General features: G+C 46.6%; 1 protein-coding gene across 2 annotated transcripts in view; it reads right to left on the bottom strand.

Moving 5' to 3' along the window:
- Positions 1-2,733: 2,733 nt before the first annotated feature.
- Positions 2,734-25,309, bottom strand: part of LOC311238508 (rho GTPase-activating protein 21-like) — a 50,422-nt gene continuing 27,846 nt past the window's right edge. For both annotated transcript variants that reach the window (XM_084326600.1, XM_084326599.1), the window contains exons 7-19: positions 19,502-19,801; positions 18,154-18,218; positions 17,863-18,011; positions 16,850-16,992; positions 15,473-15,631; positions 14,930-15,008; positions 14,712-14,785; positions 13,449-13,538; positions 11,004-11,129; positions 10,855-10,896; positions 10,443-10,548; positions 7,332-7,363; positions 2,734-5,878 (exon numbers count right to left, since the gene is read on the bottom strand). In XM_084326600.1, coding sequence (XP_084182726.1) covers positions 4,136-5,878; positions 7,332-7,363; positions 10,443-10,548; positions 10,855-10,896; positions 11,004-11,129; positions 13,449-13,538; positions 14,712-14,785; positions 14,930-15,008; positions 15,473-15,631; positions 16,850-16,992; positions 17,863-18,011; positions 18,154-18,218; positions 19,502-19,801 — 3,108 coding nt within the window. In that variant the 3' untranslated portion in view covers positions 2,734-4,135. The remainder of the gene's footprint in view (positions 5,879-7,331; positions 7,364-10,442; positions 10,549-10,854; positions 10,897-11,003; positions 11,130-13,448; positions 13,539-14,711; positions 14,786-14,929; positions 15,009-15,472; positions 15,632-16,849; positions 16,993-17,862; positions 18,012-18,153; positions 18,219-19,501; positions 19,802-25,309) is intronic.

The raw sequence follows: 25,309 nt of genomic DNA on the forward strand, positions 1-25,309 counted from the left end.
GACTGCACAGCGAGGGAGGGAACTGGGGGGGGTAGTGTGATCCTCCCACGCGTTACACTTCCCCAGTGAGAGTCTACTGTCGGGTGAAAAGAGGCTGCTGGCTGTCTCCACATGTATCGGCGGAAGCATGTGATAGACTTCAGGGCTCCCTAGACCGGCAAGTGGGGGGCAAATGCGCGCAACGAAGGGGAGGGGGGAATTGGCATAGCGACTAAATTGGGATGGGAGAAAAAATACAGAAAAATAGAGAAAAAGTAGATCAAAATAAAATAACAATGATTAATTCCCAGTGTTTCTTGAGGGGGGTGCTGCACTAACAATTAAATGGATGTGCTAATCTAAAGCATGTGTGTATGTTTATTGGTGCAATACCTCAGCTTGGAGGTGCTTTCATTGTTGACTATGTGTGATTTGCAATCATGTTTTTTTTTTTTTAGTCTCTCACCTTTCTGTGAGTGTCTCCTCAGTATTGAGTATGTCTTATCAGTACAGAGTAAAACAGATGCGAGTGTCTCGTCAATACTGAGTAAGACAGATGTGTGTCTTATCAGTACTGAGTAAGACAGATGTGAGTGTGTCTCGTCATGTAGTAACACACAGTTACTACATGAGCCTCACCCCAACTAAGAGCTTAAAGGAAAACTCCAACATTTTGGGAAATTAGCTTATTTGCCATCTACCCTGGAGTTAGACAAGAAGATACATACCCTTTTTCTTCTCTGTGCATGCAGTAGGAGTAGGAAGACGCGCACCGTTAGCCTAGCTTAGCGTCAGTCACTGGAAGTAGGTTCCTCCATTAGCCTAGTTCCCAGCGTCGTCCTACTCCTACTGCATGCACAGAGAAGAAAAAGGTATGTATCTTCTTGTCTAACTCCAGGGTAGATGGCAAATAAGCTAATTTCCCAAAATGTTGGAGTTTTCCTTTAAACTACAGTATGTGTGAGAAAGAGATTGACTGTGCTCCTCTGTGACACTGACTGTAGCCGGTAAATTAGTTGTCAAGCCCAAATGAGGTTTATATCCGAGCATTGCTGACTGAACTTGAACCTCATTTGGGTCCCATACAGTCCAGTGAGTGTCCCTTTCGTTGTCTCTGGAGCAGCAGCCCCAGCTCTTACATCCAGGTGACATCACAGACATCGTATGAACTGTCCTGTGGCACAGGGATGGGTGGCATTTCCAACAATAAAACATGTTTAAAATTGATTTTCTTGTCACTGGGAATAAAAAAAATTATAATAATAATAATTACCGTACTTTATTTGAAAGGAAACAGGACTGTAGTCGTACAGAGCTCATGGCTATCTTCTTGTCAATTCGTAGAAGCTTTTTCTGGCTGTAAAGCTACACATAATCACTCAAATGTGGACTGGGATTAAAACTGAATTAATGGTGTGTCCAACTGCCAACTGACAAAGAAGTCGGCCATGTAGAAAGTGGTCTCAATTGCTGATGGAGAGAGCGGGGATGTTGGGGCCTCATCCATTTGAATGCATTCTTCTCCATTCCATAGATAGATTGGGAAATGATACGCTACAAAATGGAGCCGTCATCTTCTGGAAATGCAACAGAGATGAAACACAGAAAAGAGGTCTGTAGGTAAAGTCCCCATGACAAGTTAAGACTGGTGTGGTCTGCTGGTGATGGTGGGCAACGAGGGGGAACATTGCCATTTCCACAAACTATTCCTTCCTGCACTCCAGCCCTATTGATCTCTACTTCATTGATAACCTATAGCCATTTTCAGACAATGTTACAACACATCCCAGGGCTGTTACCAGCCAGTTCTAAAATGTCACTTCCTTTTATTTGTTGTTGAACTACAGTATAATCAACAGGAATAACCTGATTCCTAAAATATGTGTTGGTGTATAATCATAGCAAATAGCCAAGAGACAAAAACAAAAAAACATTCATGTAAAACTACTGTAATATTGTCTATATGTCATGCTATTGGGAATTTGGGATACTTTAATAATATCACCTATTCCCCAGTAAACGTATGCATAAATATGGCTTGGTCCATGTTGTGATTTTGTATCTTTGAAATACATAGTGAGGCATATAGTGACTTAAAAACTTGCTGTTGGAATCTACATTGTAAACAGGACTGAGGGGGGTTGGGGGACAAAAAAAGAATCCCTTACCATGACTAGGGCTGGGTATCATTTGAAAACGTACGATACCAGTGCCAGGATCGATACCAAAACAATACCCTTTTCACCCCCAATACCTTACTTTGCTATGAATTATGTGCGTCACTGTCTGAGGCAATCAGAGGCTTTGTTACTTTTTGGATGATTTTGGATTGTGCTTGAACAGAAGGGACGTTATATGTTGGAAGAAACATCCTTATTGGCTCACCGACACTGATGAGATTAACCCTTTCACTGCCGCACTACCAACGGTTAACCCTTTCACTGCGACAATTCACAGAATGTTAACCCTTTCACTGCCACAGAACAGCCGGTTAACCCTTTCACTGCCACACAGCAGAAGGTTAACACTTTCACACGACAGAAGGTTAACCCTTTACTATCACACAACCGACCGTGACCGTCGGTTGTGTGATAGTAAAGGGTTAACCTTCTGTCGTGTGGCAGTGAAAGGGTTAACTACTTAGGTATCGAATGACAGTATTGAAGCAATTCGATCAATACCATAAAAAGGTATAGAATGTCGATACCCAGCCCTAACCATGACCTTAGAAGAAGGACAAAACAGACACCATCATCTAATAAAGATCTTTTATTTCCAGTGTTTCTTGAGGGGGTGGGGGGGGGGGGGGGGGGGGGGTATTGCACCCATATTATGCTGTACACAGGCAAGATGCTCACTATCCAGAAAACATTGTCTCATGCAGTTCCAGATTGGCTGTTCTCCCAGTTACTCCCAGGTTATACATTAAGTAACCATGCAGTTTACTGCACTTGCAAAAATACAAAGGGACAAAATGAAACAAAGGTGACCAGGAAAATGATACATTGAATATAAACTCAATGTTCCAAGTTCTCAATGAGAGAATTTAAATATAGGACCCAGAAATCAAATATCCCAGACTCTGGAATGCCTGTAAGAGTTGGAAGGCTTGATTTTGCGCGGTGTTCCTGAACATTGTTATTTGAAATTCAGTCATGTCTTGACAATGCTTGGTAAAAACAAGGCATGGCACAATTCCTATTGATGGTAATCAATTCAAAAAGAGGCACTTTTTTTTCCTTTCCTGGGATAAAGAAACATGATTCACACAGATTTAAAAAAAGATACTTTTTTGGACTATAACTGGACAAAGGTTTGGAATAAAAACAGTTGTACCGAGCAAAACATACTCTTAATCAGTACTTCATTACAAGGTCGTATCATTTCTGTATTTGATTAAAAAAACTAATAGAATTCTCCAGTCCCTCAAGCTAGTATCTGGCTGTTATGACTGTACTATAAAATCATGTTCCTACAGTACACAGCTCAGAAAGCAGCCATCAATTATATAAACTTACTTCAAGTACAAAAAAAAGAAAAAAGAAAAAAACATGTACATGTATTTTTAAAATGACATTATTGTCACAAGCAACTATGTGTTAGTCAACATACAATAAGAGTAATACATTCTTCATACCATTGACAATAGGAAGAATTGAACCATGAGTCAATAAAAAAAAATAAAAAAAAAATATCTTCCTCTCAGAGTAGTATTCTTCAGTAATAAGTAAAGTTGATACATTTACAGGCCAGTTCTGACATTCCGTAAATGTATCTTCTGTCTTGTACATGTTAATGTTTTCCAACCAGGATTCGTGACTATAGCATTAACATCACATACCAATATTATGGTCACATTCTTGAATTACTGGGGCTGGATCTCAAAAAGGAGGAAGTACATTCCCCCCCCCCCCCCATGTCTTGTCCAGTACAGTCATCGAGCCACACAAACGCACCTCCTTAACTCCAGTAACAATTCATATGGGCCTATAAACACTATGTACAGTAGATACATACAGTATATATATACTATGTATATATACTTTGTAGAAAAATATTGTGCAGTAACCTCAGCTAAACAATCTACACACTCACACAGCCATTCTCACGTTCTTCTCACAAGCACACATATACTAGACACGCACACCTCGCCGTTTCATAGGTACTGATAGAATCGCGAACGGACGACTTGCGCACTGGACAGTTTGTGTGGGTGTGCGTCTGCCACCAGGCTGGCTCTGTGTTTGCCTTGCAGCCCGCCTCCGTTCACCTGCTCCCCCGCCGTAGGCTGCGGCCCCGGGGAGGCCGAAGGAGACGGTCTCTCGGGAGCCGTGTGCTGCGCCTCGGGATGGTCGTCCTCCGGGACCGCTTTGGGCGCGACGACGTCCGGGCCGAACTCGCCACCTCCGGCCCGGCAACGCTCCCTGGCGATCCAGTCCCGGATAGAGAAGTCCTGAGAGGAGCATTTGGGCTTGAGCCGGTCCATGGCCGACAGTTCCGCTTCCTGGTCCACTCCGCCCTGCTCTCTCCAGTCGTTGATGACCGCCAGCTCTGCAAAGTCTCTCTGGCCCCCCATGGTGTGCCTCCGACGGATGTTCTTCTTCTTGCTGCGGGCGTCAGGGACCCGGTTCTTCTGGGCTCCCACGGCAAACATGTCATCTGCAGACGAGCGCAGCCTGAACTTGAGCCTCTCTGTGATCTTGAGGCGCCAGGCGGGCTCGGGACGCTCCGACTCACTGCGGGACGAGGAGCTGAGGCTTCCGGTGGACCGCCCCTTCTTCATAACCTCCAGGACGCGAGACAGCCGCGTGGAAGACTCTGCCCTGCCCTCGCCGCTGCCGGCCCCGCCCTCCACAGACGACTCGCTGTCTGTCTTTTGTCTGAGGGACCGTCTCCTGGAGAGGGTGTCGCACTCGATCAGCCGGTGAGAAGGGAAGAGGCGGCGAGTCTCCAGTTTGGGCGTGACGCTCCCTTCCGCGGCCCCGGCTGTCGGATCGGTCTTCCCCTGAGCCGCATGGTCGGACTGACTGTGCCTCGGACCGGGCGTGGACTGGCTGGTGCCCCCCGGCGGGGAGAACACGGACTGGCTGGTGCCGCCCGGCGGGGAGAACACGGACTGGATGGTGCCGCCCGGCGGGGGGAACACGGGGAAGTCACTTTCGCTGTCCGTCTCCATGGGTCTCCCCTCGCTGATGAGCTCACTGCGCTCGTCGTCGGCCTCCTCCCCGCCCTGCGTCTCGGGACCGAGCGCACTCGACTCCGCTCCCGTCAGGAAGGTGATGGAAGAGGTGGTGGAGTAGTCAGAGGTGATGGAGCTCACCTCCGCACCGGCAGACGCTCCCGCCCCAGCCGAAGACATATCAGGAGCTGCTCCTGACGTCCACTTCTTGGGCCGTGACCTCGGCACTGACGCCCCAGAGCTCATGGTCCCGAGGTCCGAGGTGTTCTCGTCCAGCTGGGAAGGGGGGTCCGACAGGGAGGACTTCCCCAGGGCGGCTATCTGGTAGATGAAGCGGGGGGAGCCTGAGGGCTTTGGAGAGGGAGACGGCGAGGGCTGTCTAGAGGGAGTCTTCTCCTTCAGGAAGAAGGAGTTCCTATGCTCTTTCTTAGTTTTCAGCGTTGCCTCCACACTTCCGTTCTCGTTCTTCTCTTCTGCCCGCACTTTTTCTTTGGCATCCGGGCCAGGATGGCTCGCGTTGTGCACCTCAGTCTGGAGGCCGTGGTGGTTGGGCTTCTGGCCAGGTAGCTCCTTCTTGGGGAACACCGCGTCCAGGTCATCGTCTGAACTGCTAGGCTGCGGCTTCTCCTTTGACTTCTTTCGCTTGCGGTTGGCTGCAGCAAAGATGGAGGAGACCAGGAGCTCTCGGCTGCACTGGTCCTTCCCTGAACCCCAGGAACCCTGGACAGAGAGACAGAGAGACAGAGAGAGAGAGAGAGGAGAAGGTGAGGTATCTCTGCCACTGGAATCCAATACAAAGAGTCCAACAAACAAACGGTCAACAAAGAGGAAAAACCCTTTCACCCCTGCCCGAGTACTCCGAGCCGTACTCCGCCTGTTCCTCTGAAGCACCACAACAAACCAGAGAGGTGGACAGAAAGAGGATGGTTATTGGGGCATTATTGACACAGGAGCACTGTACTGTATCCATGCCAGCAGATGCAGCAGCGATGGTAGCGCAGCGTGTGCTGAAGCGGCCCAGTGTGTGAGACCCAATGCCCAGCAGCACCATGAGCTCTAGCTAACATGATCTGCATCAAAGCTGAAGGAAAGCAGCCAGATGGCAGCAGTGCAATGATGGGAAAGGCACCAAGCGTTTGATGTCAGCAGAGATCTGCCTTTCCGCATGCTCCATATTATGGACCTGTGCTCAATTTAAAGACCGTAAAACTTCAATTATTAGCCCAGACTTTTCAGCCGATTCAATCATTGAACACAACCGGTCTATATTTGGGTCAGGCTTCTGTTTGGGACACAGCTTTTAATTCCTTTCTCACAAAACTCTTGCACAGCAAAAATTGGAAATACCATCAACTTATTTAAACCAGTATGAATATTACCCCTGTATAAAAATCAGGCTCCTGAATCACATACCAATTACAAATCATTCATTAGTAGTAATAATACATTTAATTTATAAAGCGCTTTTCAAAACTCAAAGACGCTGAAGAATCATTGGGATCTTGCTCAGAGAAACCGAGCATTCTCATTTTAGCGACAACCTCACACACTCGAGAAAGATAGAGAAAGAAAGAGAGAGAGATGCACTTGGCCAATATAAGGGACTCACCATTCAATTGAGTAAGTAAAAACCTCGCTTTTAAATGAAGTTTTACGGTAGGTCTCACATATATCAGCATGTTTAATGTATAACTGAGCTGGATTATCATCCGAGCTGAGATCTTAGATGTGAAGCTCCTCCTAGACTGGCAATGTCACTACCTCACTCACTCACTCACTCACTCACTCACTCACTCACTCACTCACTCACTCACTCACACCAACTCTGCCCCTAGTGGCGCTTCACAGGCATGGCTCTTTGACTCATATTTAAGCGAGTCTGCCTGCTCTCGTGCTTTGTATCTATGACACTTAAGTGTCCTCGTTTCTTTTGAAGCCACTTCAAAGCAGTATTTGATCTTCGACATGAAAGGCTCTGTTCCGTCTTGTCTGCGTTCACAGAGTAAACACGTGTCTAGCCATTCCCTAACATCTGCGACTTGTGTATTTAGTGTCGATCTCGACCGGTGTCGCCTGGTGGTCCTTTGTGCCAACTTCGTCCTACCCTACCTCTGGACCCCGAGAGGGTATATATATAGACAGACACCGGGCGCTACACACAACACACACTCACCTTCGATTTAGCCGAGTCACTAGTCGGCGAATCTGTAGGGTAAAAAAACGGAGAGAGAAATTAATTACATTCATCTGGAAAACGAACACAGGCGACAACAATGTACAATGAAGAGAGTGAATGGAGAAGAAGGAGAAGAATGTTAAAAGAAAGAACCATGTTGATGAGGCTTCAGAGCGCGGGGTGGTGAGGTGAAAGACTGGATGAGGGGGAAGTCAGGGGCAGGCAACGGAGCATGCACACACACACACACACACACACACACACACACAGAGGTATGGATGAACACTATGTTACACTCAGATCCACGGCCACATGGGGTCAGGCGTTCTTTCCCCAACGCTGACACACACACAAGCATGGACCACCAAGTACAGTAACGGAACGTAGACCAATCTCGGTCACTCTCTTTGTCTGGGAACGCCCAAAACCAAATTCGGTCACGCCCCATTTTGCGCGACATCCAGGCTTTTTTTACTGTCAGCGTTTGGGAATTTCATGTCGACAGGTAGGTGAAGTGAAATTATACTTATTTTAGAATATATATATCAAATTTCACGAGTATTCATCTATATTTAGTAATCTAAAGACTATTAGATATGAACGTATGTACCAGTAAAAAGTGGGAATCTCTAGAATGTGTTTTGGGCGACGGTGTTTACAAGTGTGCGGGTAGCCTCTCTAATCAACTTGACGTTATACACAACACTTTCTGTTGTCAGTAGATGGCAGCATTGGTTTAAAAGGTGAAAATGTTATGACTACAAAATGACTACAAATCCCAAGACCTTTAGCACCTAGTTCACAGGTCAGCACCGGATTAGGAAAACATGATCTGAACATCAACACAGGAGCGTTAAACTATTAATGCGACCTGAATATAGTGACAGAGAATGGTCACCTAATTATCTTAACAAAAGTGCATCATTAGCATTATGTTTGTTGTCTAAAGGGAAACATAATGGTACAATTTAAGATTTTAATGTTATCCGCATATAAAGGACAAATAAAACATTGTTAATTTGTAAGAAACCTCAATGAAAACGGTGCAGGGTAAGTTATATTCGCTATTGTTATGAAAATGTGATAGAATCCTATAAAAATGTGGACGCATTTGGTCACCGTGACGTTATGTTCAAAGTCACTTTAGAGTCGGGACTACTCTAAATAAAATAAATCGATTGGGAATCGCTTGTTTCTGGGGATACTGAGTGCAACAATAGTGACGGACATACATTTAGTGCACAGTAAGGACATTTACATACCGACAGAAGATTCATGAAACGGATGATGTCATGGATGGAAAGTGCCGTGCAGAGCGAGAACGGAAATTCACTTAAGCTTAAATGACACCGTGTGTGAAATATGAATACGACAAGATAGAATGAGGAAAGTAGAAACTAATAATTTGTATGGAAATCTACAATATCCGATTGGTAGAGAGAGAATGACAATGACAAGAGAAAGTGAGGGGGGGGGGGGGGGGGGGGTGACTGTGTCGCTCTAATTGAACCATCTCAAACCCCACCCTCTTTTCTTGATCCTCCCATGACAACTGTCACTTGGAATAAAAAAAAAAAGAGGGCGGGGTCAGAGAGGGATCAATTGAACAGAAGTAGAGATGGAATCACTGCAAAGAACAGTGCTGCTGACATACAGTAGATGGCCATGATGGAATGAACCAAAAGCCCAGAAGTGACAGGAGGGTTACAGAGGGGCTAGCTATGAACAGAGAGGAAGCTACACGAGAGAGAGAGAATGTCATGTCGGAAAACCTACAATCAATCCACTGCTGCCCTTTAATTAATTTATGAATCTTTCAGTTCAAACCAAATTTTGTATTTATTATTATAATATATATATATTTTTTTGTATATATATATACATTTTTGGTCTTCTTTTGTGTGTGACATAGCCAAGCCCCCCTACACGCCCCTTAAGAGACAGATGGTGGCACAGTATGCGAGTGCACATTGACTGGTGAGGTAGATACCCAGGGTAGAAAACCATACCATGCTATCTCTCCTGTTGGCAAGCTTGCGAGACAGTGAGGAGAGACAGCGGAGAGTCTTTCAGACAGTAGCACTGGTCCGTGTCAGGTACTTGGACGGAAAAACCCACAACGCCAGACACGTTCTGCCTCCCCCTCTCTCGTCCTCGCGGGTTGCCTTTGTCAAAGCGTTTTTTTTTTTTTACCCGCCCCTCTCGTTTTCCTCTCTCAGCGTTTTTCTCGCGCGCGTTTACAAGAGCTGCGGGTTTCTGCAGACTAGGCAGCTACAGTGGGGGCAACAGTCCTCCTCCTTCCTACAGTCCCAGCTGTCCATCGTGGACATTAAAGAATCCATCAGTGACATCATGGTGTGATAGACTCCTCCCACTTGGCCTGCGGCGAGATCAGTATGTGTGAATGTCTTTAGGACACCCGACAGAACCTCACTAGAGACAAGAGGAATCAAGAGGTCGTCTGTTGCTTTAAAAATATTTGTGTTTTTGTTGTTGCCGATGTTGTCTTTGGGAAAGAACGTGCCGTGTTAATAACAGTAGGCGGGGTCAATAAGAAGAGGGAGTGAATGCAGGGGGGGGGGGGTGTTATAAAGAGCACACAGCCCTGTTGTGGAGTTTGATCAAAGGGCAGAAGGATGATAAAAGGAAACGAGATCGCAGATCATTAGCAACAGTATCTGGTCTGAAGAGAGAGAGAACTACCCTACTAATAAAAAGAAGGGGAGATCTCGTTTGAAGCAAGCGAAGAAGCGTGACAATCAATTCTATCACTTCTCTCGGAGGAGAGGCGATACAATATAATTTGCCCGCTCAAACCCACACACACACACACATGTCTCTGGAGTCATGGTTAGCCATAGACATTTCTATCTAATGGTAACAGCCAAAGAAGCAAGGGTAGCTTACTCTGGGAGGAAGGGGGGGGGGGGGGGGGGGGGGAAGCAGCAGTTATCCATCAACACATTTGTAAATAGGATCTCGTAGTATGTAACAGCAAAATGACAGGAAGACAGCGGTTCCTCCTTGTACACAGTGAGCGGCAGTAGGAAAGGATAGAAAAGGTTGACCCACCACGGAGCTGGGCCGGTCGTCCAGGGAGCACGTTACCTGATACTTCACCCTGAGAGGCGCACGTGCGGCCGATGTTGGTGAGCAGGTGGTCGATGTTGGGGACCGGCTGAGACTCCACCGCGCTCTCCTCCTGAGACACAGTCTGGATGGAACAGAGAGAGCGGACAGGACTCGCTTTAGTAACGCTTTTCTCCAAAGAACTAAAGATATCGTGAGGCGTTTTGTATATTAAATTACGTATGAAACGTGACTTTGTCCGTGTTTACCGTGTGCTCGTTGTACGGCATCGACAATTTAAACTTTGAGTGACACAATATGAATTTAGGCAATACGCTAATACGCGTTCTGATGTCACGGCACTGTGTTAAGAGATTTACAAAGCAAAGGATAAGAAGAACCTAATAGCAACTTATATTGTTATTGTTATTATTATATTATATATACCCACCACAGGTTCTCCATTGCCTTCCTGGGTGAAAAACCAATCGTACTAGAAGAACATAAAAAAGGGGGGAAATGTAAGATTTATGCAGAACATGTTGGAATATGGCAGTTTTTTTTCCCATGAAGAGGATGACTGTAGATGGTGAAGCTCACATGTTGAATAAGCGTCTCCACTATCTTGTACTGGTCCGGCATATGGGTGACCATGTGGGTCATGTTGTCCTCTGAGGTGCGAACCAGCGTGGGACCAAACACGATGGCCAGGTTCCTTGGCTCCATCTAACATACACACACATACAGACAAACACAACATAGTTTTTATTTATTTCCAGTATGGCAATTCCCAGTGTGTGTCACAGTCCTGGTCGTTGAGCTGTGCTACAGTGAGTCAGGAGGGTGTAGAACTACTATCTGCTGGTCATCTGCTGCCCGTGGTGGTGACCTCAGGAAAGGTGGTCCAGAACAGGGCAGCACGGTTGATACTGGGCTGCTCACTAAGGTCTAATGTGAGCAGTATGCATGCCCGCCTCTCTTGGCTTAACGTTGAAAATAGATTGTCTTTTCATATACTTGTGCTGTTCAAGTTGGTCATGAGCAGTAAAACTCCTTCCAGTAGTGGGCAGCTTGAATTGCCAGGTCCTAAAACCAACGTGTTGTAGCCAATTTGATGTTGTTTGGTGGGTACTTTATTGAACTAAGGCGCTGTGTTATTGTGAAGGTGTTGACTAATTAGCTGGGCAGTGGGCATAGGAGGCAGGGCTCAGATCTTCTCAGGCGCAGCCTATATGTATGTGTTCACAGGTGTGCAGCGGGAGGGAATTGGGTAATTATCACAGGGAAGCCACACAGTCTTTTAACCGTGTGCGTTTGTTTCGTTTTCAGTTATATTGAGTCACTTTTTGGGTTTTATTTTGTAGCACTTATCCTGTGTTTAAGTTCCAGTTTAAACACAGAGTTTACATTATGCTTATATTTGTCCACTCTGCAAGTAAGAATAAAAACTCTCAAACGTACTCAAGGAGAAGAGTGACATAATTTTATTATCAACAAGCACCACGTGTTGGAAAGAGCTTCACCCCGTATTCCCTCACTGGCATCTTTTCTTGTTAGGTTGCCCTTACACAACGCTTTAAGGAGATATTTTATTTTTAGAGCATTAACTCTTTGGAATAATCTGCCTCAAAACCTCTGCTGCATTTACAGTAGATTCAATTTTTAAAATAATCTTAAATAATTTTTAACAATGTAAAGTTTTTTTTTTACACTGTAATGTAATTTTAGCTATCTTAATTGTTAGTTTCATTATGCATTGTGTGTACTGACTTTTAATAATTCTGTTTTTGCAATAATAATTGTTTGTGTATGTTTTTTGTGTGTGGACCCCAGGAAGACTAGCTGGTTGCTATGGCACCAGCTAATGGGGATCCTTAATAAAATCAAATCAAATCAAATCCTCTAATACATGTTCTTTTCACCTGACAGCTAGGAGTTTCACTGGGAGAGCCAAACGCACTCAGAGGTCCATGCTACAGTATCACCCCCAGATCCCCTCCATGCTGAACAGAACTCAATAAATTACAACTACCGGTAGCTCAGTATTATCACATGCATGTGGTCCTGTAGCTCAATGGGTAGAGCATGGCACCAACACTGTCAAGTTTAGGGGTTGGATTCCCACTTAGTAAAACATGCTAAAATAAATTAATGTAAGGCAGCGGTGGCCTAAGGTTTAGAGAAGCGGTATTGTGACCAGAAGGTTGCCAGTTCAACCCCCCAGACATATTTAATTGAAGTGAATGAATAAGACTTTCCCCTCCATCGATAGCGACCATTGAAGTGGAACTTGAGGCAATTAACCCCCAACTGCTCTGCTCAGTGGATAACAGTAGAATGCTGTGGTTGTACTGGGCAGTTCCAAAGTGGAAAGGTGTGGAATAGTGTGTGAATGTGAACTGAAGCAGGGTGTTGCTAAAAAATTGCATTTGTGCTCAGCAAACCCTACCCTGGATAAATAAATGGCCAGTGTTAGGTGGTGGGATTGGGTTTCCTAGTTGGGTGCGTAGCCTTGTTGTTAGGGCACAAGTGTCTTGTGTTTCTTATTTTTTCCCCTTTTCTTTTTCTTATATTATTATTATGATTTTTATTATTATTATTATAAATATAACAAAATTTATTTTGTATTTTCCTTATTTTGTTGCCTCATATCATGCCTCGACCTTGCCTCTGAGTGAGTTTTGGTAGTTGTGTATATGGACTAGGTAAGCTGCAAATTAATTGCCCTTCTTGGGATCAATAAAGTTGTCAGAATCTGAATCCGATATGCTTTTATTTAATAAAAAAAAATGTTTAAGTTAATAATAATAATAATTCATTTAATTTATATAGCGCTTCTCAATAACCCCGAAGTCGCTGACAGTAGTCGGGAGCAGGGGTACAAACAAAGAAACGAAAGCAAAGAAACAAAAACAAAACAACAAAGAAACAAAAACAAAAGGAACATGAGACCATGGGGGGAACGGGGGAGACAGCCTGATGGCACAAAAAAAGACTGGAGACAACATTAGAACATAATCACATCATCCATGTTACATTAAATACCTTATTCTTCTCAGAGTTATCAGCCACAGTTTTCAGATGAGCTGAGAGGAACTTGAGGGTCTCGTAGTGATGATCTGGCAACTCATGAAGCTGGAAGGAAAAGAGACGAGGATGAGTTTCCATGAAGCTGTGGGAAAGTAGGGCTGGGCGATATGGCCTAAATATGATATCACGATATTTTCTGACCTTTCGGCGATACACGATACACATCACGATGTTTTTCTTTTTTTCCCCAAACAATTCATTATGAGGCTTACCAAGACAGTATTTGAGTTTGCAAGCTAACATTAAAGACAAAATAAAATACCCATGCATTTAGCATTTTTATATTATATATTAGATTTAGATTATTGGATTATTAGATTATATATTGCATATATTTAGCAATGAGATATTATATGATTTAGATACGAAATATGATGAATTGAAAATGGGGGACCCTGATGTAAACAAGACGAAAGTCTTTCTCTGGTCTGCATCCTCCAGTCCACTGTTGACTGTTGTTGTATTGAGCTGTACTGTATTGTACCCATGCTGCAATCTGTTAATAACGTTTTCATTCATCAGACGGCAAACAGAATCATTTTGATTGACAGTCGCGTCTGCCAATTACGTCACATCGCTTGCACCCGCCCTGCTGTTCTTAGCACCAATCGGCAAGCGCGTATTCATTTTTTACTTCCGCCATTGGAGAGCTCAATGACAACAACAATGGCAGCGGTAGCTCGCCGCGGCCGACGTTTAGCTTTTAGCTCCGCAGAATGACTAAACGACTGGATGCATAATGATTTTACTGCAACGGATGTTATAATAAAAGCCTTTCCATACATCTGTCTGATTGAAAACTTTATTAACAGACCGCAGAATGGGCACAACTGAGTCAGCACGGGCTGAGATATGAACGACTAATGCTTGCTATATCTAGGTCGACCTCGGACGTTGCTATGTAAATACGCTGATGTTATTGAAAGTGTAACTATATAACGTTAATGCCACAAAACGAATGCCTTTGTTAATCATAAGTAGTAACTTTTGATGCACTAGTGTGTGTGTGGGGCGGCGCTGTTCAAAAGTGTCAACGTGTGGACCAGATTGACGCGACACAAGCCTCTTGGGCAAAACATCACGATATCCACGATACGTTTAAAAAGTGTATCGTTAATGAACTGTACCCGATATTTATATAATATCGTCATATCGCCCAGCCCTATGGGAAAGTACAAGATCATCAGCATAGCAGGGGAGTAATGTAAGGGAACCCACCAGCCTCTTCAGCACTTTGAGCCTTTCCACTGGGTCCTCTATTCTGTTGGCGTCTATGAAGTCTGCATATCTATCTACACGGAGAGAATGAAAAATAAAGACAGGTTGGTTGAAAGCAACAACAGTGAAATTTGAGATGATGTCGTTGCCACATCTGGCCACTAGATGGCGGAATGACGCTTTACTGTGACCTCCCAATAAGAGAGAGGGATTCTTACCATTGGTGAACAGAGGCTCAGGAAGCTTGCGAAAGAAGGATTTCAGTAAACTGCTGATCACGTTGAGGTCCCTCCATTTCTGTCAAGAGGACAGAATCAAATTAGACGAGGAATTGGATGAAGAACGAGTGGGAAAGATGTGTTTTATGGAGAGGTGAGGGGAATGACACAGAGACTATAATCCAGGGTGTTTATGGTCAAAACACAATGTGCTGTAGATATTTCCATCAAGATGCGGTGGAGAAACTTTCATTCAGGTCACACATAAAAATACCTACCTGTTACCATGTCACTGTGGTTCTGCATACAGGGAACACTATACATCTTATGCATCTTCTCCACTAATGCATGGTTCACACCGCCTCAAACCTTTTGAGTTTCCATGTATTATAACAACTTGATGTCTTATAAGTAATATAATAAATTATAATTAAACAATAACTGATACTCAAGATTTCTTGAAATTATTAAAAAAAAATCATAAATCCACGCAGATTCAACGATACGTTTAGGCTACATTCTAAGTGAAAAGAAGGAACTCACGTCATCCAGGATGTCGATGTCATTCATGCCCTTGTGGTTCAGCTCCTCCTGCATGTTGGAGATGGCGGCGTTGTTCCCCGGCACCCTGTAGATGCCAGTGTACTCCAGCCCTCGCTCCTCCACCAGCTTACAGCACACGTCCACGATCAGAGGAACAAACTGTGGCACGGGGACAGTGAGCATTTTTAATACCACTTAGAGCAACATTGTAGACCAATTTCACAACCATACTAGCAAAAGAAAGAAAATTACAACCACAAAAACCTTGCGCGCCAATTTAAATACTTCTGCATTCCATACAAGCTCTCGCCAGACGTACCAAAGCTCCCGCCCGGTAGCCCCGCAAAAAACAACTTTATATTATTTCATCTCCCGACAGCCGGGCTGTCCCCCGCGTCTATTCTTTTACCAACGGATTTCCAGTTTGCGTTCTGCGATCTGATTGGCCACTGACGTTTCTGGTGCGATCTGATTGGCCACTGACGTTTCTGGTCATGTGATGTGCGCCCATTTCCGCCTCGAACAGCAGCAAACTACCTAACGCCTAGTTTATCACTGGTTAAGCTTAGGCGACTCTTTCGAAGTTGGTTAAGGTTAGAGTTTGGAATCAGGGCTGGTGTTCTATCGCCCTGCTCTAAGACAAACTTGAACCTTGAGTGCCTAAGCTTAACCGATGAAAGAAATAGGCGTCACACGATTGGCGCGACCAGAAACGTCAGTGGCCAATCAGAGCGCAGAACGCGAACGCGGAACTGGAAATCCGTTGGTAAAAGTATTCAGGCGCCCCCCCCCCCCCCCCCCCTCCAAATGTAATACCTGTGCAAATTAAATTAAGACTTTTTAATACCCTGCAGATTCCCTGATAATAGATTAGATCGGGATGATCAAAATCCATACAGTTTAATGTGTATGAGTACAAGACAACACACACTGAACCAAAGCCCTACACGTGTGCTTAGCAACTCTGCAGCCAGAATCGAGGTATTGATACTAACGCTGATCAGTTTAGTTTTGCCATCAGTTCAATTTATTTATCAGAGATAGGAAGCAGGGCTTGAAGTCAGGAGTTCAGATGAAAACAACACAATATACAAAAATACCATAGGCATATATCAAATATGCAGTACAGAAAACACAACAACCAATATGCAGTACAGAAAACACGACAACCAATATGCAGTACAGAAAACACGACAACCAATATGCAGTACGCAAAACACGACAACCAATATGCAGTACGCAAAACACGACAACCAACTTGAAGTCGTCACTACAGTGTTAGGTTACATTTAAGCTGATTTATTGCACAGGGAATGAAGGAGTTGTTACTCCTATTGCACTTGAGCCCAGAGGTACTGAGGTATCGAGTCCTCCTACCTTGTTGTTCAGTGCAGGAGGACAGTCGTCCAGCCTCACCCCAAACGTCACTCCCGGCGAGGGCTTCTTCTCAAAGGGCTTCCTCATCAGACCAGGGATACCCTTCCTCCACGTGCCCTTGTCCTTGGGCGGACTGGTGTCGTCTGGATAAGAATAAAAACATACCATGTACCAAGAAGTACCAACACTAGAAATGTACATTTTATCTTTGATCATGAAACCCAAATACTTGGGGGTTGAATCTTGAATTTCCGGATGGGACGCTAAACCGAGGTCCCGACTGAATTTGGTCGTTAAAGAACCCAAGGGCACCTATCACAAAGGGTAGGGGGTTCCCCAACATTACTGGAGAAATTCCAAATCATGGTGTCTGACATCAATGCCACCTAATCATCCCTTCCCCTTAATTGGCTGATATCAATCCCTGTCTCCTGGTGCCAGGTAAAGGCAGCCATTGAGCCTGCGTAGCCCAAGGTTGGGTGCTACACAGTGGTGGTGAAGGAGGCAATTGCCTTCAAGAAAAGCTCTGTATAAATGCAATGATCATTCATTAATTCATTCTATTCAGATAGATAAGAGTGATGAATTTAACTCAAAGTGGTTGTCATGACAGATTAAATGCACAGCACTGCTATCGATATCACTATATGCAAAATTATCCTTAAAAGGATAATTACGGTTATTCACCAGGCGCTATTGTCATTCAGATTCAGTTTCAGATTCAGTTTTATTGTTGCATCTTGTCACATTTATATACAAAAAGAGCAAAATTCTTGGGTCTTGCCCCCTCGACCATCGGACATGATACCCATTGATTCTGACCAAAATCCAACCGATTGTACCCCGTTGAGTGGGTTGTGTGGCTCTCTCGGTTACAATTTAAGTCAAGCGGGGCGACGGCACAACAGACAAAAGAACAACAAAGAACAAACACAACTTTACTCAATAGCGGTCGTCTCAACCGGATGAGATTCCGCTTGGAAGGATGAGGTCGTAAAAGGGTCCTCTCTTACCTTTGTGCATGTTCTTCTTCTCCTGCTCCGCCTTGGGGGAGTGTGGACTGGGAGCTTTGGGCTCTCCTTTTCCTCCGAGCAGCGCCTGTCTGATGCTGAGCGACTGGCGTGACGGCTTGGGAGACGGCTCCATCTTGCTGCCTGTCGGGCTGTTGGTCACAAAAAAACACAAGACGCCGTCAACAAACAAACCCCGTCGCTACGCACCCCGATCGGATCAGTCTGCTGGAGTGCCGTGTACGCTCTCCGTAGTGGCTAGAGCGTCTCCCTCCCTCGGACCTCCCCGCTTACCTCATCAAGGTGTTGTACTCCTTGATCTTCCGGCTGATGAGGTCACGGCTGGTGAAAGCCGCGTTCTAAAAAGAGAATATGAGAAAAAAAAGGGGGGAGGCAAAACAAACAAAAAGATGACGGGATATATTCATCAGATGCAATATGAACCCCCTGCCTCCTTTGCCCTTCCCAGAAGACCATACACCACCAGGACTTTACATAACAAAGTCGTATCAGGTCACATCGGTAAAGCCAATGTGATTAATGAGGGAACACTTGACTTGATATCATAGTAAAGACGTCATGCGGTTTGACACAATAGAGAGGGAGAGTGACTTGGGTTTCTCGTGGGGAAGACCTGCGGTGGACTATTTTAAGAACCATGTAAGGAGATATGGTTATATTAATAATAATATAATAATAAACTATTTGTATAGCACCTTTCATACAAGAATTGCAGCTCAAAGTGCTTCACAGCAGTAAAAAAGACAGGCATAAAATGGGCAGATCAAGAGCAATGCATAAAGTGCAGATGTACAATTATTAGGCATAAAATGAGCATAACATAGACAGCAGCAACATAGACAAAGTCAAGATAAGGCATAGAACATTAAATCACATTGTTTTTCATATTGGGATCTACCATCTTAATATTCCTCTTCTTTGTTTACTGTTTGATTGTCACTGATACACATAAAATCATGAAATTGGCAGATACACATAAAAAAAGTGCTTCAGCACAGCAGTATTTTAGATGTTTAGTTGTCAGAGCCGTAGGTCTTTCTCATTATACTCCACCTTTCCCCCCGTTCTAAGGTGCATTATAGAACTATTTCCGTTCTGAATTACTTTACAGAACAGTTCTGAATTACTGAATTACATAACCGCAGCAATAAGTATGTCTACTTAAGATTTTATAAATTTTTAGGCACAATAAATAATAAGAAAGCCCAGAGCCGTACTTTGCTCTTAATACTTTGAGTTTCATTACAAAGTTCACACGGCAGGAAATATTCAAGCAACTCAGTGGTGTCTGACAGTTCTATGGCAATTTTAAAATAGACTAATAAAAGAGTGAAATCCGGACCTGGGTGCGACAGGCCTTTTGGAATGCCCTCCCCAGCCACATCTGGACTGCCAACACCCTACTGTCCTTTAAAACAGCCCTCAAAACCCATCTTCTCACTCTTGCTTTCGACCGTCAACTGTTTTTGTTTTGTTTTTTATTATATATCATACGACCCCTATCCCATCACCCGATCTAAACAGCACGGTAACCAGCGCAAAGCAGCTCTTTTTGGGTCCACTAGCGTTGTATGTGCAATAGTCATGTATTATTGTCTGATGTGTATATAGGGGTCCTCACCTCCTCATCCAGGTTGCTGTTCTCCTGGATGACTCTGATCCAGGCCAGCATGTCCTCCCTGTCCTCAGCCTGGAACAGGTACTCGTAGTCCGACGTAGTCAGTCGCAGCACGTTCTTGCGCTTCGTGTCGCTGTAGGAGATGTCAATCAGGCAGGCCTTGATGCTGATAGGCAGGGGCTCGTCTTCCACTTGACAGTTGCCGTGGGCCAGGCCCTCCTTCTTGTCTTTATAGAGGCAGAGGGAGTGGCCTCTCAACACCGCGTACACCTGCTTCCACGGACGCATCCCACTTCCGACACGCTGTGAATATGAAGGGATTATATTTTAATCTTCATCAGCCAGCCATCAATCATGCCTATTGTTGTCATGTCAAGGAGTAATCCACTGTGTTACTGGGTTAGGCCCAATAAGGGGCAAGAGGGCCCCGAAATGGTCCAACACGCCAGTCAAACAAAGGTAAACCAATATACCGTACTACTCTGAGAACAACTGGGAAGGCCCTACCAATAATACTAATAAGACTATTTATAAACCATGTGACCTCTCGGTTATGCGAGTATATGGGTTTGTGTGGTAAATGGTAGATGGACTGCATTTATATTGCGCCCCCCGTTTATCCAAATCGCCTTACAAATTATGCCTCACATTCACCTATTCATACACTGATGGCGGAGGTAACCATGGAAGGCGCCAACCTGCTTGTTGGAAGCTGTTAGGGGTTCAGTGTCTTGCTCACGCTTCTGTCGCCAGGATGGAACTGGGAACCTTCAGATTACCTCTACCTCCTGAGCCAGGTGTGTGTTACATGTCTCTGTGTGTGTGTGTATATAATAATTGTAACTGAGGGGTACAATTCCCTGACTGTATTGAGAGTATGGTATTATTAAACCACTACTTAGTTATGTACTTTAATTACTGGCCATACAATACACGGTATATCTGGTGAACACCCACACAAGAATACAACAATGACACCTAAAGTTCTAGTTGGAGGGATTTATTATTATAGTAGCAACAATAGGTTACAGAATGATAATTATGAATTGCGCTTATAAGGCAAAGAACACTTAAGTAGGTCAAGAGCGTAAGTCCATGAGCATATTAAGATGGGTATAATTGAATACCACCTGTAGCATAAGAATTACATAAGGTACACTCGTAGTCAGCTGGAGATACTAAGGGGGTTCCCTCCGGTTGTAAGCCAGCAGGGGAGAGGAATGTTCGAATGCAAAAGTCTGGATCAACGAAGAATAAAGAAGCTCCAGCTACGGGAGGCGGTACATTACTCCCTTGATCGGCAGACAAAAGCAGCAGCTATAATCCAGTATGCGTGACAGCATGGATGAAAGCCAGCCAGCCTCGGGTCCTAGAGGCGGGCTCGAGGGTGCTCCTCACAGGGTAGATCCCACACAGCAGTGGGGTAGACGGTTCTCTGCTCCAGCAGCCACAGTACCAAAAGCAATATAATCCAGCCGGAAAAGGCTCTGCATTCGCCGGTGTAGATTCTCCTGTGCACGGTACTTCACATTTAACTAGGTCGAACTTGCCGTTATTTCACTAAGCTCTGACACTTTTACTATCCTATTCGCACACGGTTCTAAGTGCTCTATTTAGACGCAAGGTTGCTCACTTCACTTGGTCGTTGACTCGTGGTGAAGGCTTTAACGTAATGAACTCAACTAGACGTTACTTTGAACGAAGTGCTGCTGTTTCCACCTGCGCCGTATTTATACGTAAGGTGAATAATCTAGTGCCAACCTCAGTTCTGTCTCGTATTACTGCGCAAACCTGGACATGTTGAGACAAGCCTTGGCGGTGGCTTTGAACTCGAACTTGGGGGTATGGCCGTTGGCGCCTAGGGGTCGCTGTCCAATAGGAGAACGAATATTATGGTCTGGTTTGTACCTAGGTAAAGGGATATTCCGTGTATATATACAAAGAATATACAGGGGATATCAGACGATATACAAATATTATACATGGGATCTCAAGCAATAAATATATATATTCGGTTTAATCTGACCCTTTGTAACAGCCGCTTCCTAATTAGTCTGCACCTAATTAGATAAGCAGAGACAGATTAACCGTCTTGTCCACTACTCAATGTCCGTTGTGAGGAGTAGGGCAATTCACAAAGTCAGTGGGTCATGATCGTCAGCAAGGGAGTCAGGTAGCCTTGGCAACTCTATCAGCCTCGCCACGGGTCGGGTGTATGTCCATCCCTGGACGAGAACTTCTGCCGCTCTGACCTTTCCGTCGGCGCCAGTGATCACTTTGCTTACGCGGCCGGCCGGCCACGCAGCTCGGGGTAGTGACTGGTCTATGATCATGACGATTGTGTCCACTTTTAAGTTGTCCCTGTCCTTGACCCGCTTCTGACGGGCTGGAAGGGATGGTAGGGAGTTTAGGAGGAAGCGGGCCTGAGACTGCTTTGATCTGTGCTTGGCTGTGCCTCCACCTCCTCCGTCTGTTTCTCTTGTTTGGTCTGTACCCCGTCTGAGGAGGGGCCGGTTCCGGCCGCCCCATCAAGGAGTCGCTTGGGGTGCTGGGTTCGAGGTCAGCTACGTCTGGAGCGCAGCTGAGGGGGGTGGAGTTCGGAACTCCCTCTTGTGCCCACGGTTCTCTCACAGGCCTCTCGCCTAATGTCAATAGCCTCTCAACGGGCTGTACGAGAGAGTGGCCGGTGTCGCTCACCTTTGTGTGCAGGCAGCGTGTAGACGTGGTTTTACTGTCAAGTCCGTATAGGGGGCCCTGGAGCGTCCACCCCAGTCGGGTCTGAACCGCGACTGGGCATCCTTTGGGTCCGATGTGGGCCGCCTCAATTGGGAGAATGAGGTCCGCGTGGTCGGAGCCTATGAGCAGGGTCGGTGTGGCGCCGTCGATAAGCGGTATAGGTAGTCTGCGTAGGTGCACGTACTTCGCCATCAGCTGTGGGATGGGGTAGGTGTACTGTGACAGGCCTATGTCGTGGCTGGTGAAGACGTTGGTAATACTATACTGCTTCTCGGGCTGGTCCACCGCTGCTATCTTGAAGGAGACATTTTCACCCTTTATGGTCTTCTGGTCTCTTCTGATGGTACGTATTGTCATTGTTCCTTTGGCACCCCGCAGACCCAGCTGGGCTGCGGCGGAAGCGAGGAGGAGTCTTTTCAGACCCATCGTCTAGGACGGCGTAAGTGTCCAGGACCTTGTCCTCGTAGCTCAGGAGCACTCTGACCACTTTGATGAGCACTCGGGGGGTCCCGCTATGCTGGTCTATATGGAGCACTCCTGTTGGTGGGTTGCCTTGGATCTTCTGGAGTGGTGCCGACTCGCGGTCGTCCGAGTAGCACCGTGACTCCCAGTGTCTGCTGTAGCAGTCGGTACACCAGGGGGCGGTCTGGTGGATCTTCGGTACCGGTGCCACCGCCTCGGCCTGATACATTACCGTGACGGGCCCACTCTGTTGTCCTGGCGGACGCTTGTTGATGTCATGCAGGACCTCCAAGTGGGCGCCGTCACACTTGCTGCATCTCTTCTTTAAGCGGCACTCAGCTGCCATATGGCTGCGCGTGCAGCGGCGGTTGGCCTTGATCCACTGACTCACCTCGTCCGTGGTCAGCTTCTTGAAAGTGTCACATTGATACAGCCGATGTTCCCCTTCACAGTACTGGCATTCAATCTTCCACTCCTCTTTCGTCGAGGGGGTGTTGTGGTTCTTGTGCTGCGGTACTGATTCGGCTTGGTGCATAACGGTCACCGACCGGCGGTTATCGTCAGATCTCCGAGGTCCATCTCTTGGGCTTGGTCCACTCCACACGAACGTATCCAGTCGTAGGCTGCTGACTTCTCTCGCGAGGAAGTCGGCCAGGTCTAGGAGGGATGGCTCGGGACCGTCGGGATCACGGTGGTCTCTTTGCCGCCTGAAGCGCTCTTGTCGGGCGGGAGGGAGCTTCTCTAATATCCTTTCTACATTAGAGTTAGCATACAGTTCATGTATCCCCTTTTCCCTTTGGGACCCCAGCATCCCTACCAGGGATTGTACCTTGATAGAGAGGTCATCCAATGCTCTATTGTCTTTGGCTGGGGGGAGACGATCAATATTCCTTATTTCTTGTATCACGTAGTCCCATATGCGTCCATAGCGCTGGTCGAGGGCCACTAGAGCCGCGGAGTATGGGGTGCTTGAGTTGGAATATGCCAGCGCTATATTATGCGCTCTGGGCACCTTGAGATGCTTGAGGAGGATGGCATATTTGTACGACTCATCGGGGACGTCGGACATCATAGTCTCCAAGCACATTTGTAATTCCGTGTACTGTGCTCTGTCCTCGCGCGTAAAGTCTGGGAACGTCGGTGTGCCAAGGTATGATGCCATGGATGGCTGGCACATCGGTGAGCGTTGGGGAAGAGGCCTCCTGGGCGAGTCTCCCCGTACGTGTTGTCGTGGGTTGGTACTTGGTGGGTACCAGGGGCCGGGTACCCAGGTGCTGTTCCTCGGTGCTGACTGTACGTCAAACTCACCCGTGAGTTGGGTCGGGGGTTTGCAGTGCAGTGGCTCGGGGCTGACGTCTGGGCTGTACTGGGCCTCCTGGTCCAGAGTACGTTGCTGCTGGTCGGGGCTGTACTGGGCCTCCTCTTCCTCTGCTAGGTCCTGGAGTCTTCTAGTCAGTCTCTCGGCGACGTAGGCCGGTTCTTCCCGGTTGCTGGGTCTCGTATGGACCGGTCGGGGAGGGGGTTCGGAGACGTGGACAGGATCCTCCTGTTGGCGGGGTCCCGGGTCGCTTGGTCGGGTAGGGGAATGTGCCCTAGACCCTTGTCGTGATGATCTCCGGGAGCTCCGTGCGGAGAGAGGGGGGGGTGTCGCCATGGCGATCAATTGTTCTACCATCTGCGCCTGCAGCCGGTCGCGCTCTGCTTCGCGCTGGGCATGGGCGGCGTCGCGCTGTGCTTCGCGGTGGGCATTGGCGGCGTCGCGCTGTGCATTGGCGCTGGCATGGGCGGCGTGGAGCTGTGCATTGGCGGCGTCGCGCTGTGCATTGGCGGCGGCGTGCTGTGCATCGGCGCGGCCTCTTTCGATGTTCTCTTCCGTCTGAAGGCGTCTGGTCTCCAGTCTTATGCGGTCGTCTTCACTCCTTTGTTGCGCCTGGAAGCGCTCTCGCTCAGTTGCAGCGTGTTCGCGCTCACTAAGGGCTTGCGCTTGGAGTTGCGCGTGAAGGCGCTCTCGTTGGTCTGCAGCTTGTTCGCGCTCGCTCGTCTGTTGCGCTTGAAGTCGATCGCGTTCACCCTGAAGTCGATCGCGTTCGGTGGAGGCTGCCAGGGTGGCGATGAATGCCTGCGCCAGCATCTTGTCCGCTTCGCTGGGGGAAGACACCGACGGAGGTGATCGGCTTCTGGCAGTGCTCGTTGGAGATCTGTTCTCTGGGCGCGCCTCGAGGTCCGTCTCCTGGGCGCGCTTCTCTTCTGGTAGTGGGTCGGGTTCTGTCCCTGGAGCGCTTTCTTTATCCTGGAGCTCTCCGGGGACTGTCCCGTTGACGTTGTCTGGGGGTATAGTCATGTCATGTCCCCCCTGGTCCCCCCCGTGGGCTTGGTCAGTTTCGTTAGAACCCACTGGGGTCTCTACTGGCAGGGTCGTCTGGTCGGTAGGATTTGACATGCTTTGACTATCCGCTTTATTTATTTTATCCGCATTTAACGTCTTTATAAAGCTAGGTATTAGACTGACAGCGTATGCCTCTAGATAGGGAGGTGGCTGACGTCTGCGCTGCGGGCGTTCTAGCTCGGGAGAGCTGCTTGGGGAGTGTTCACCGCTGGCCATGGTTAATATCA

Source organism: Notolepis coatsorum (genome assembly GCF_963971535.1).
Source record: "Notolepis coatsorum genome assembly, chromosome: 12".
Classification (NCBI taxonomy): Eukaryota; Metazoa; Chordata; class Actinopteri; order Aulopiformes; family Paralepididae; genus Notolepis; species Notolepis coatsorum.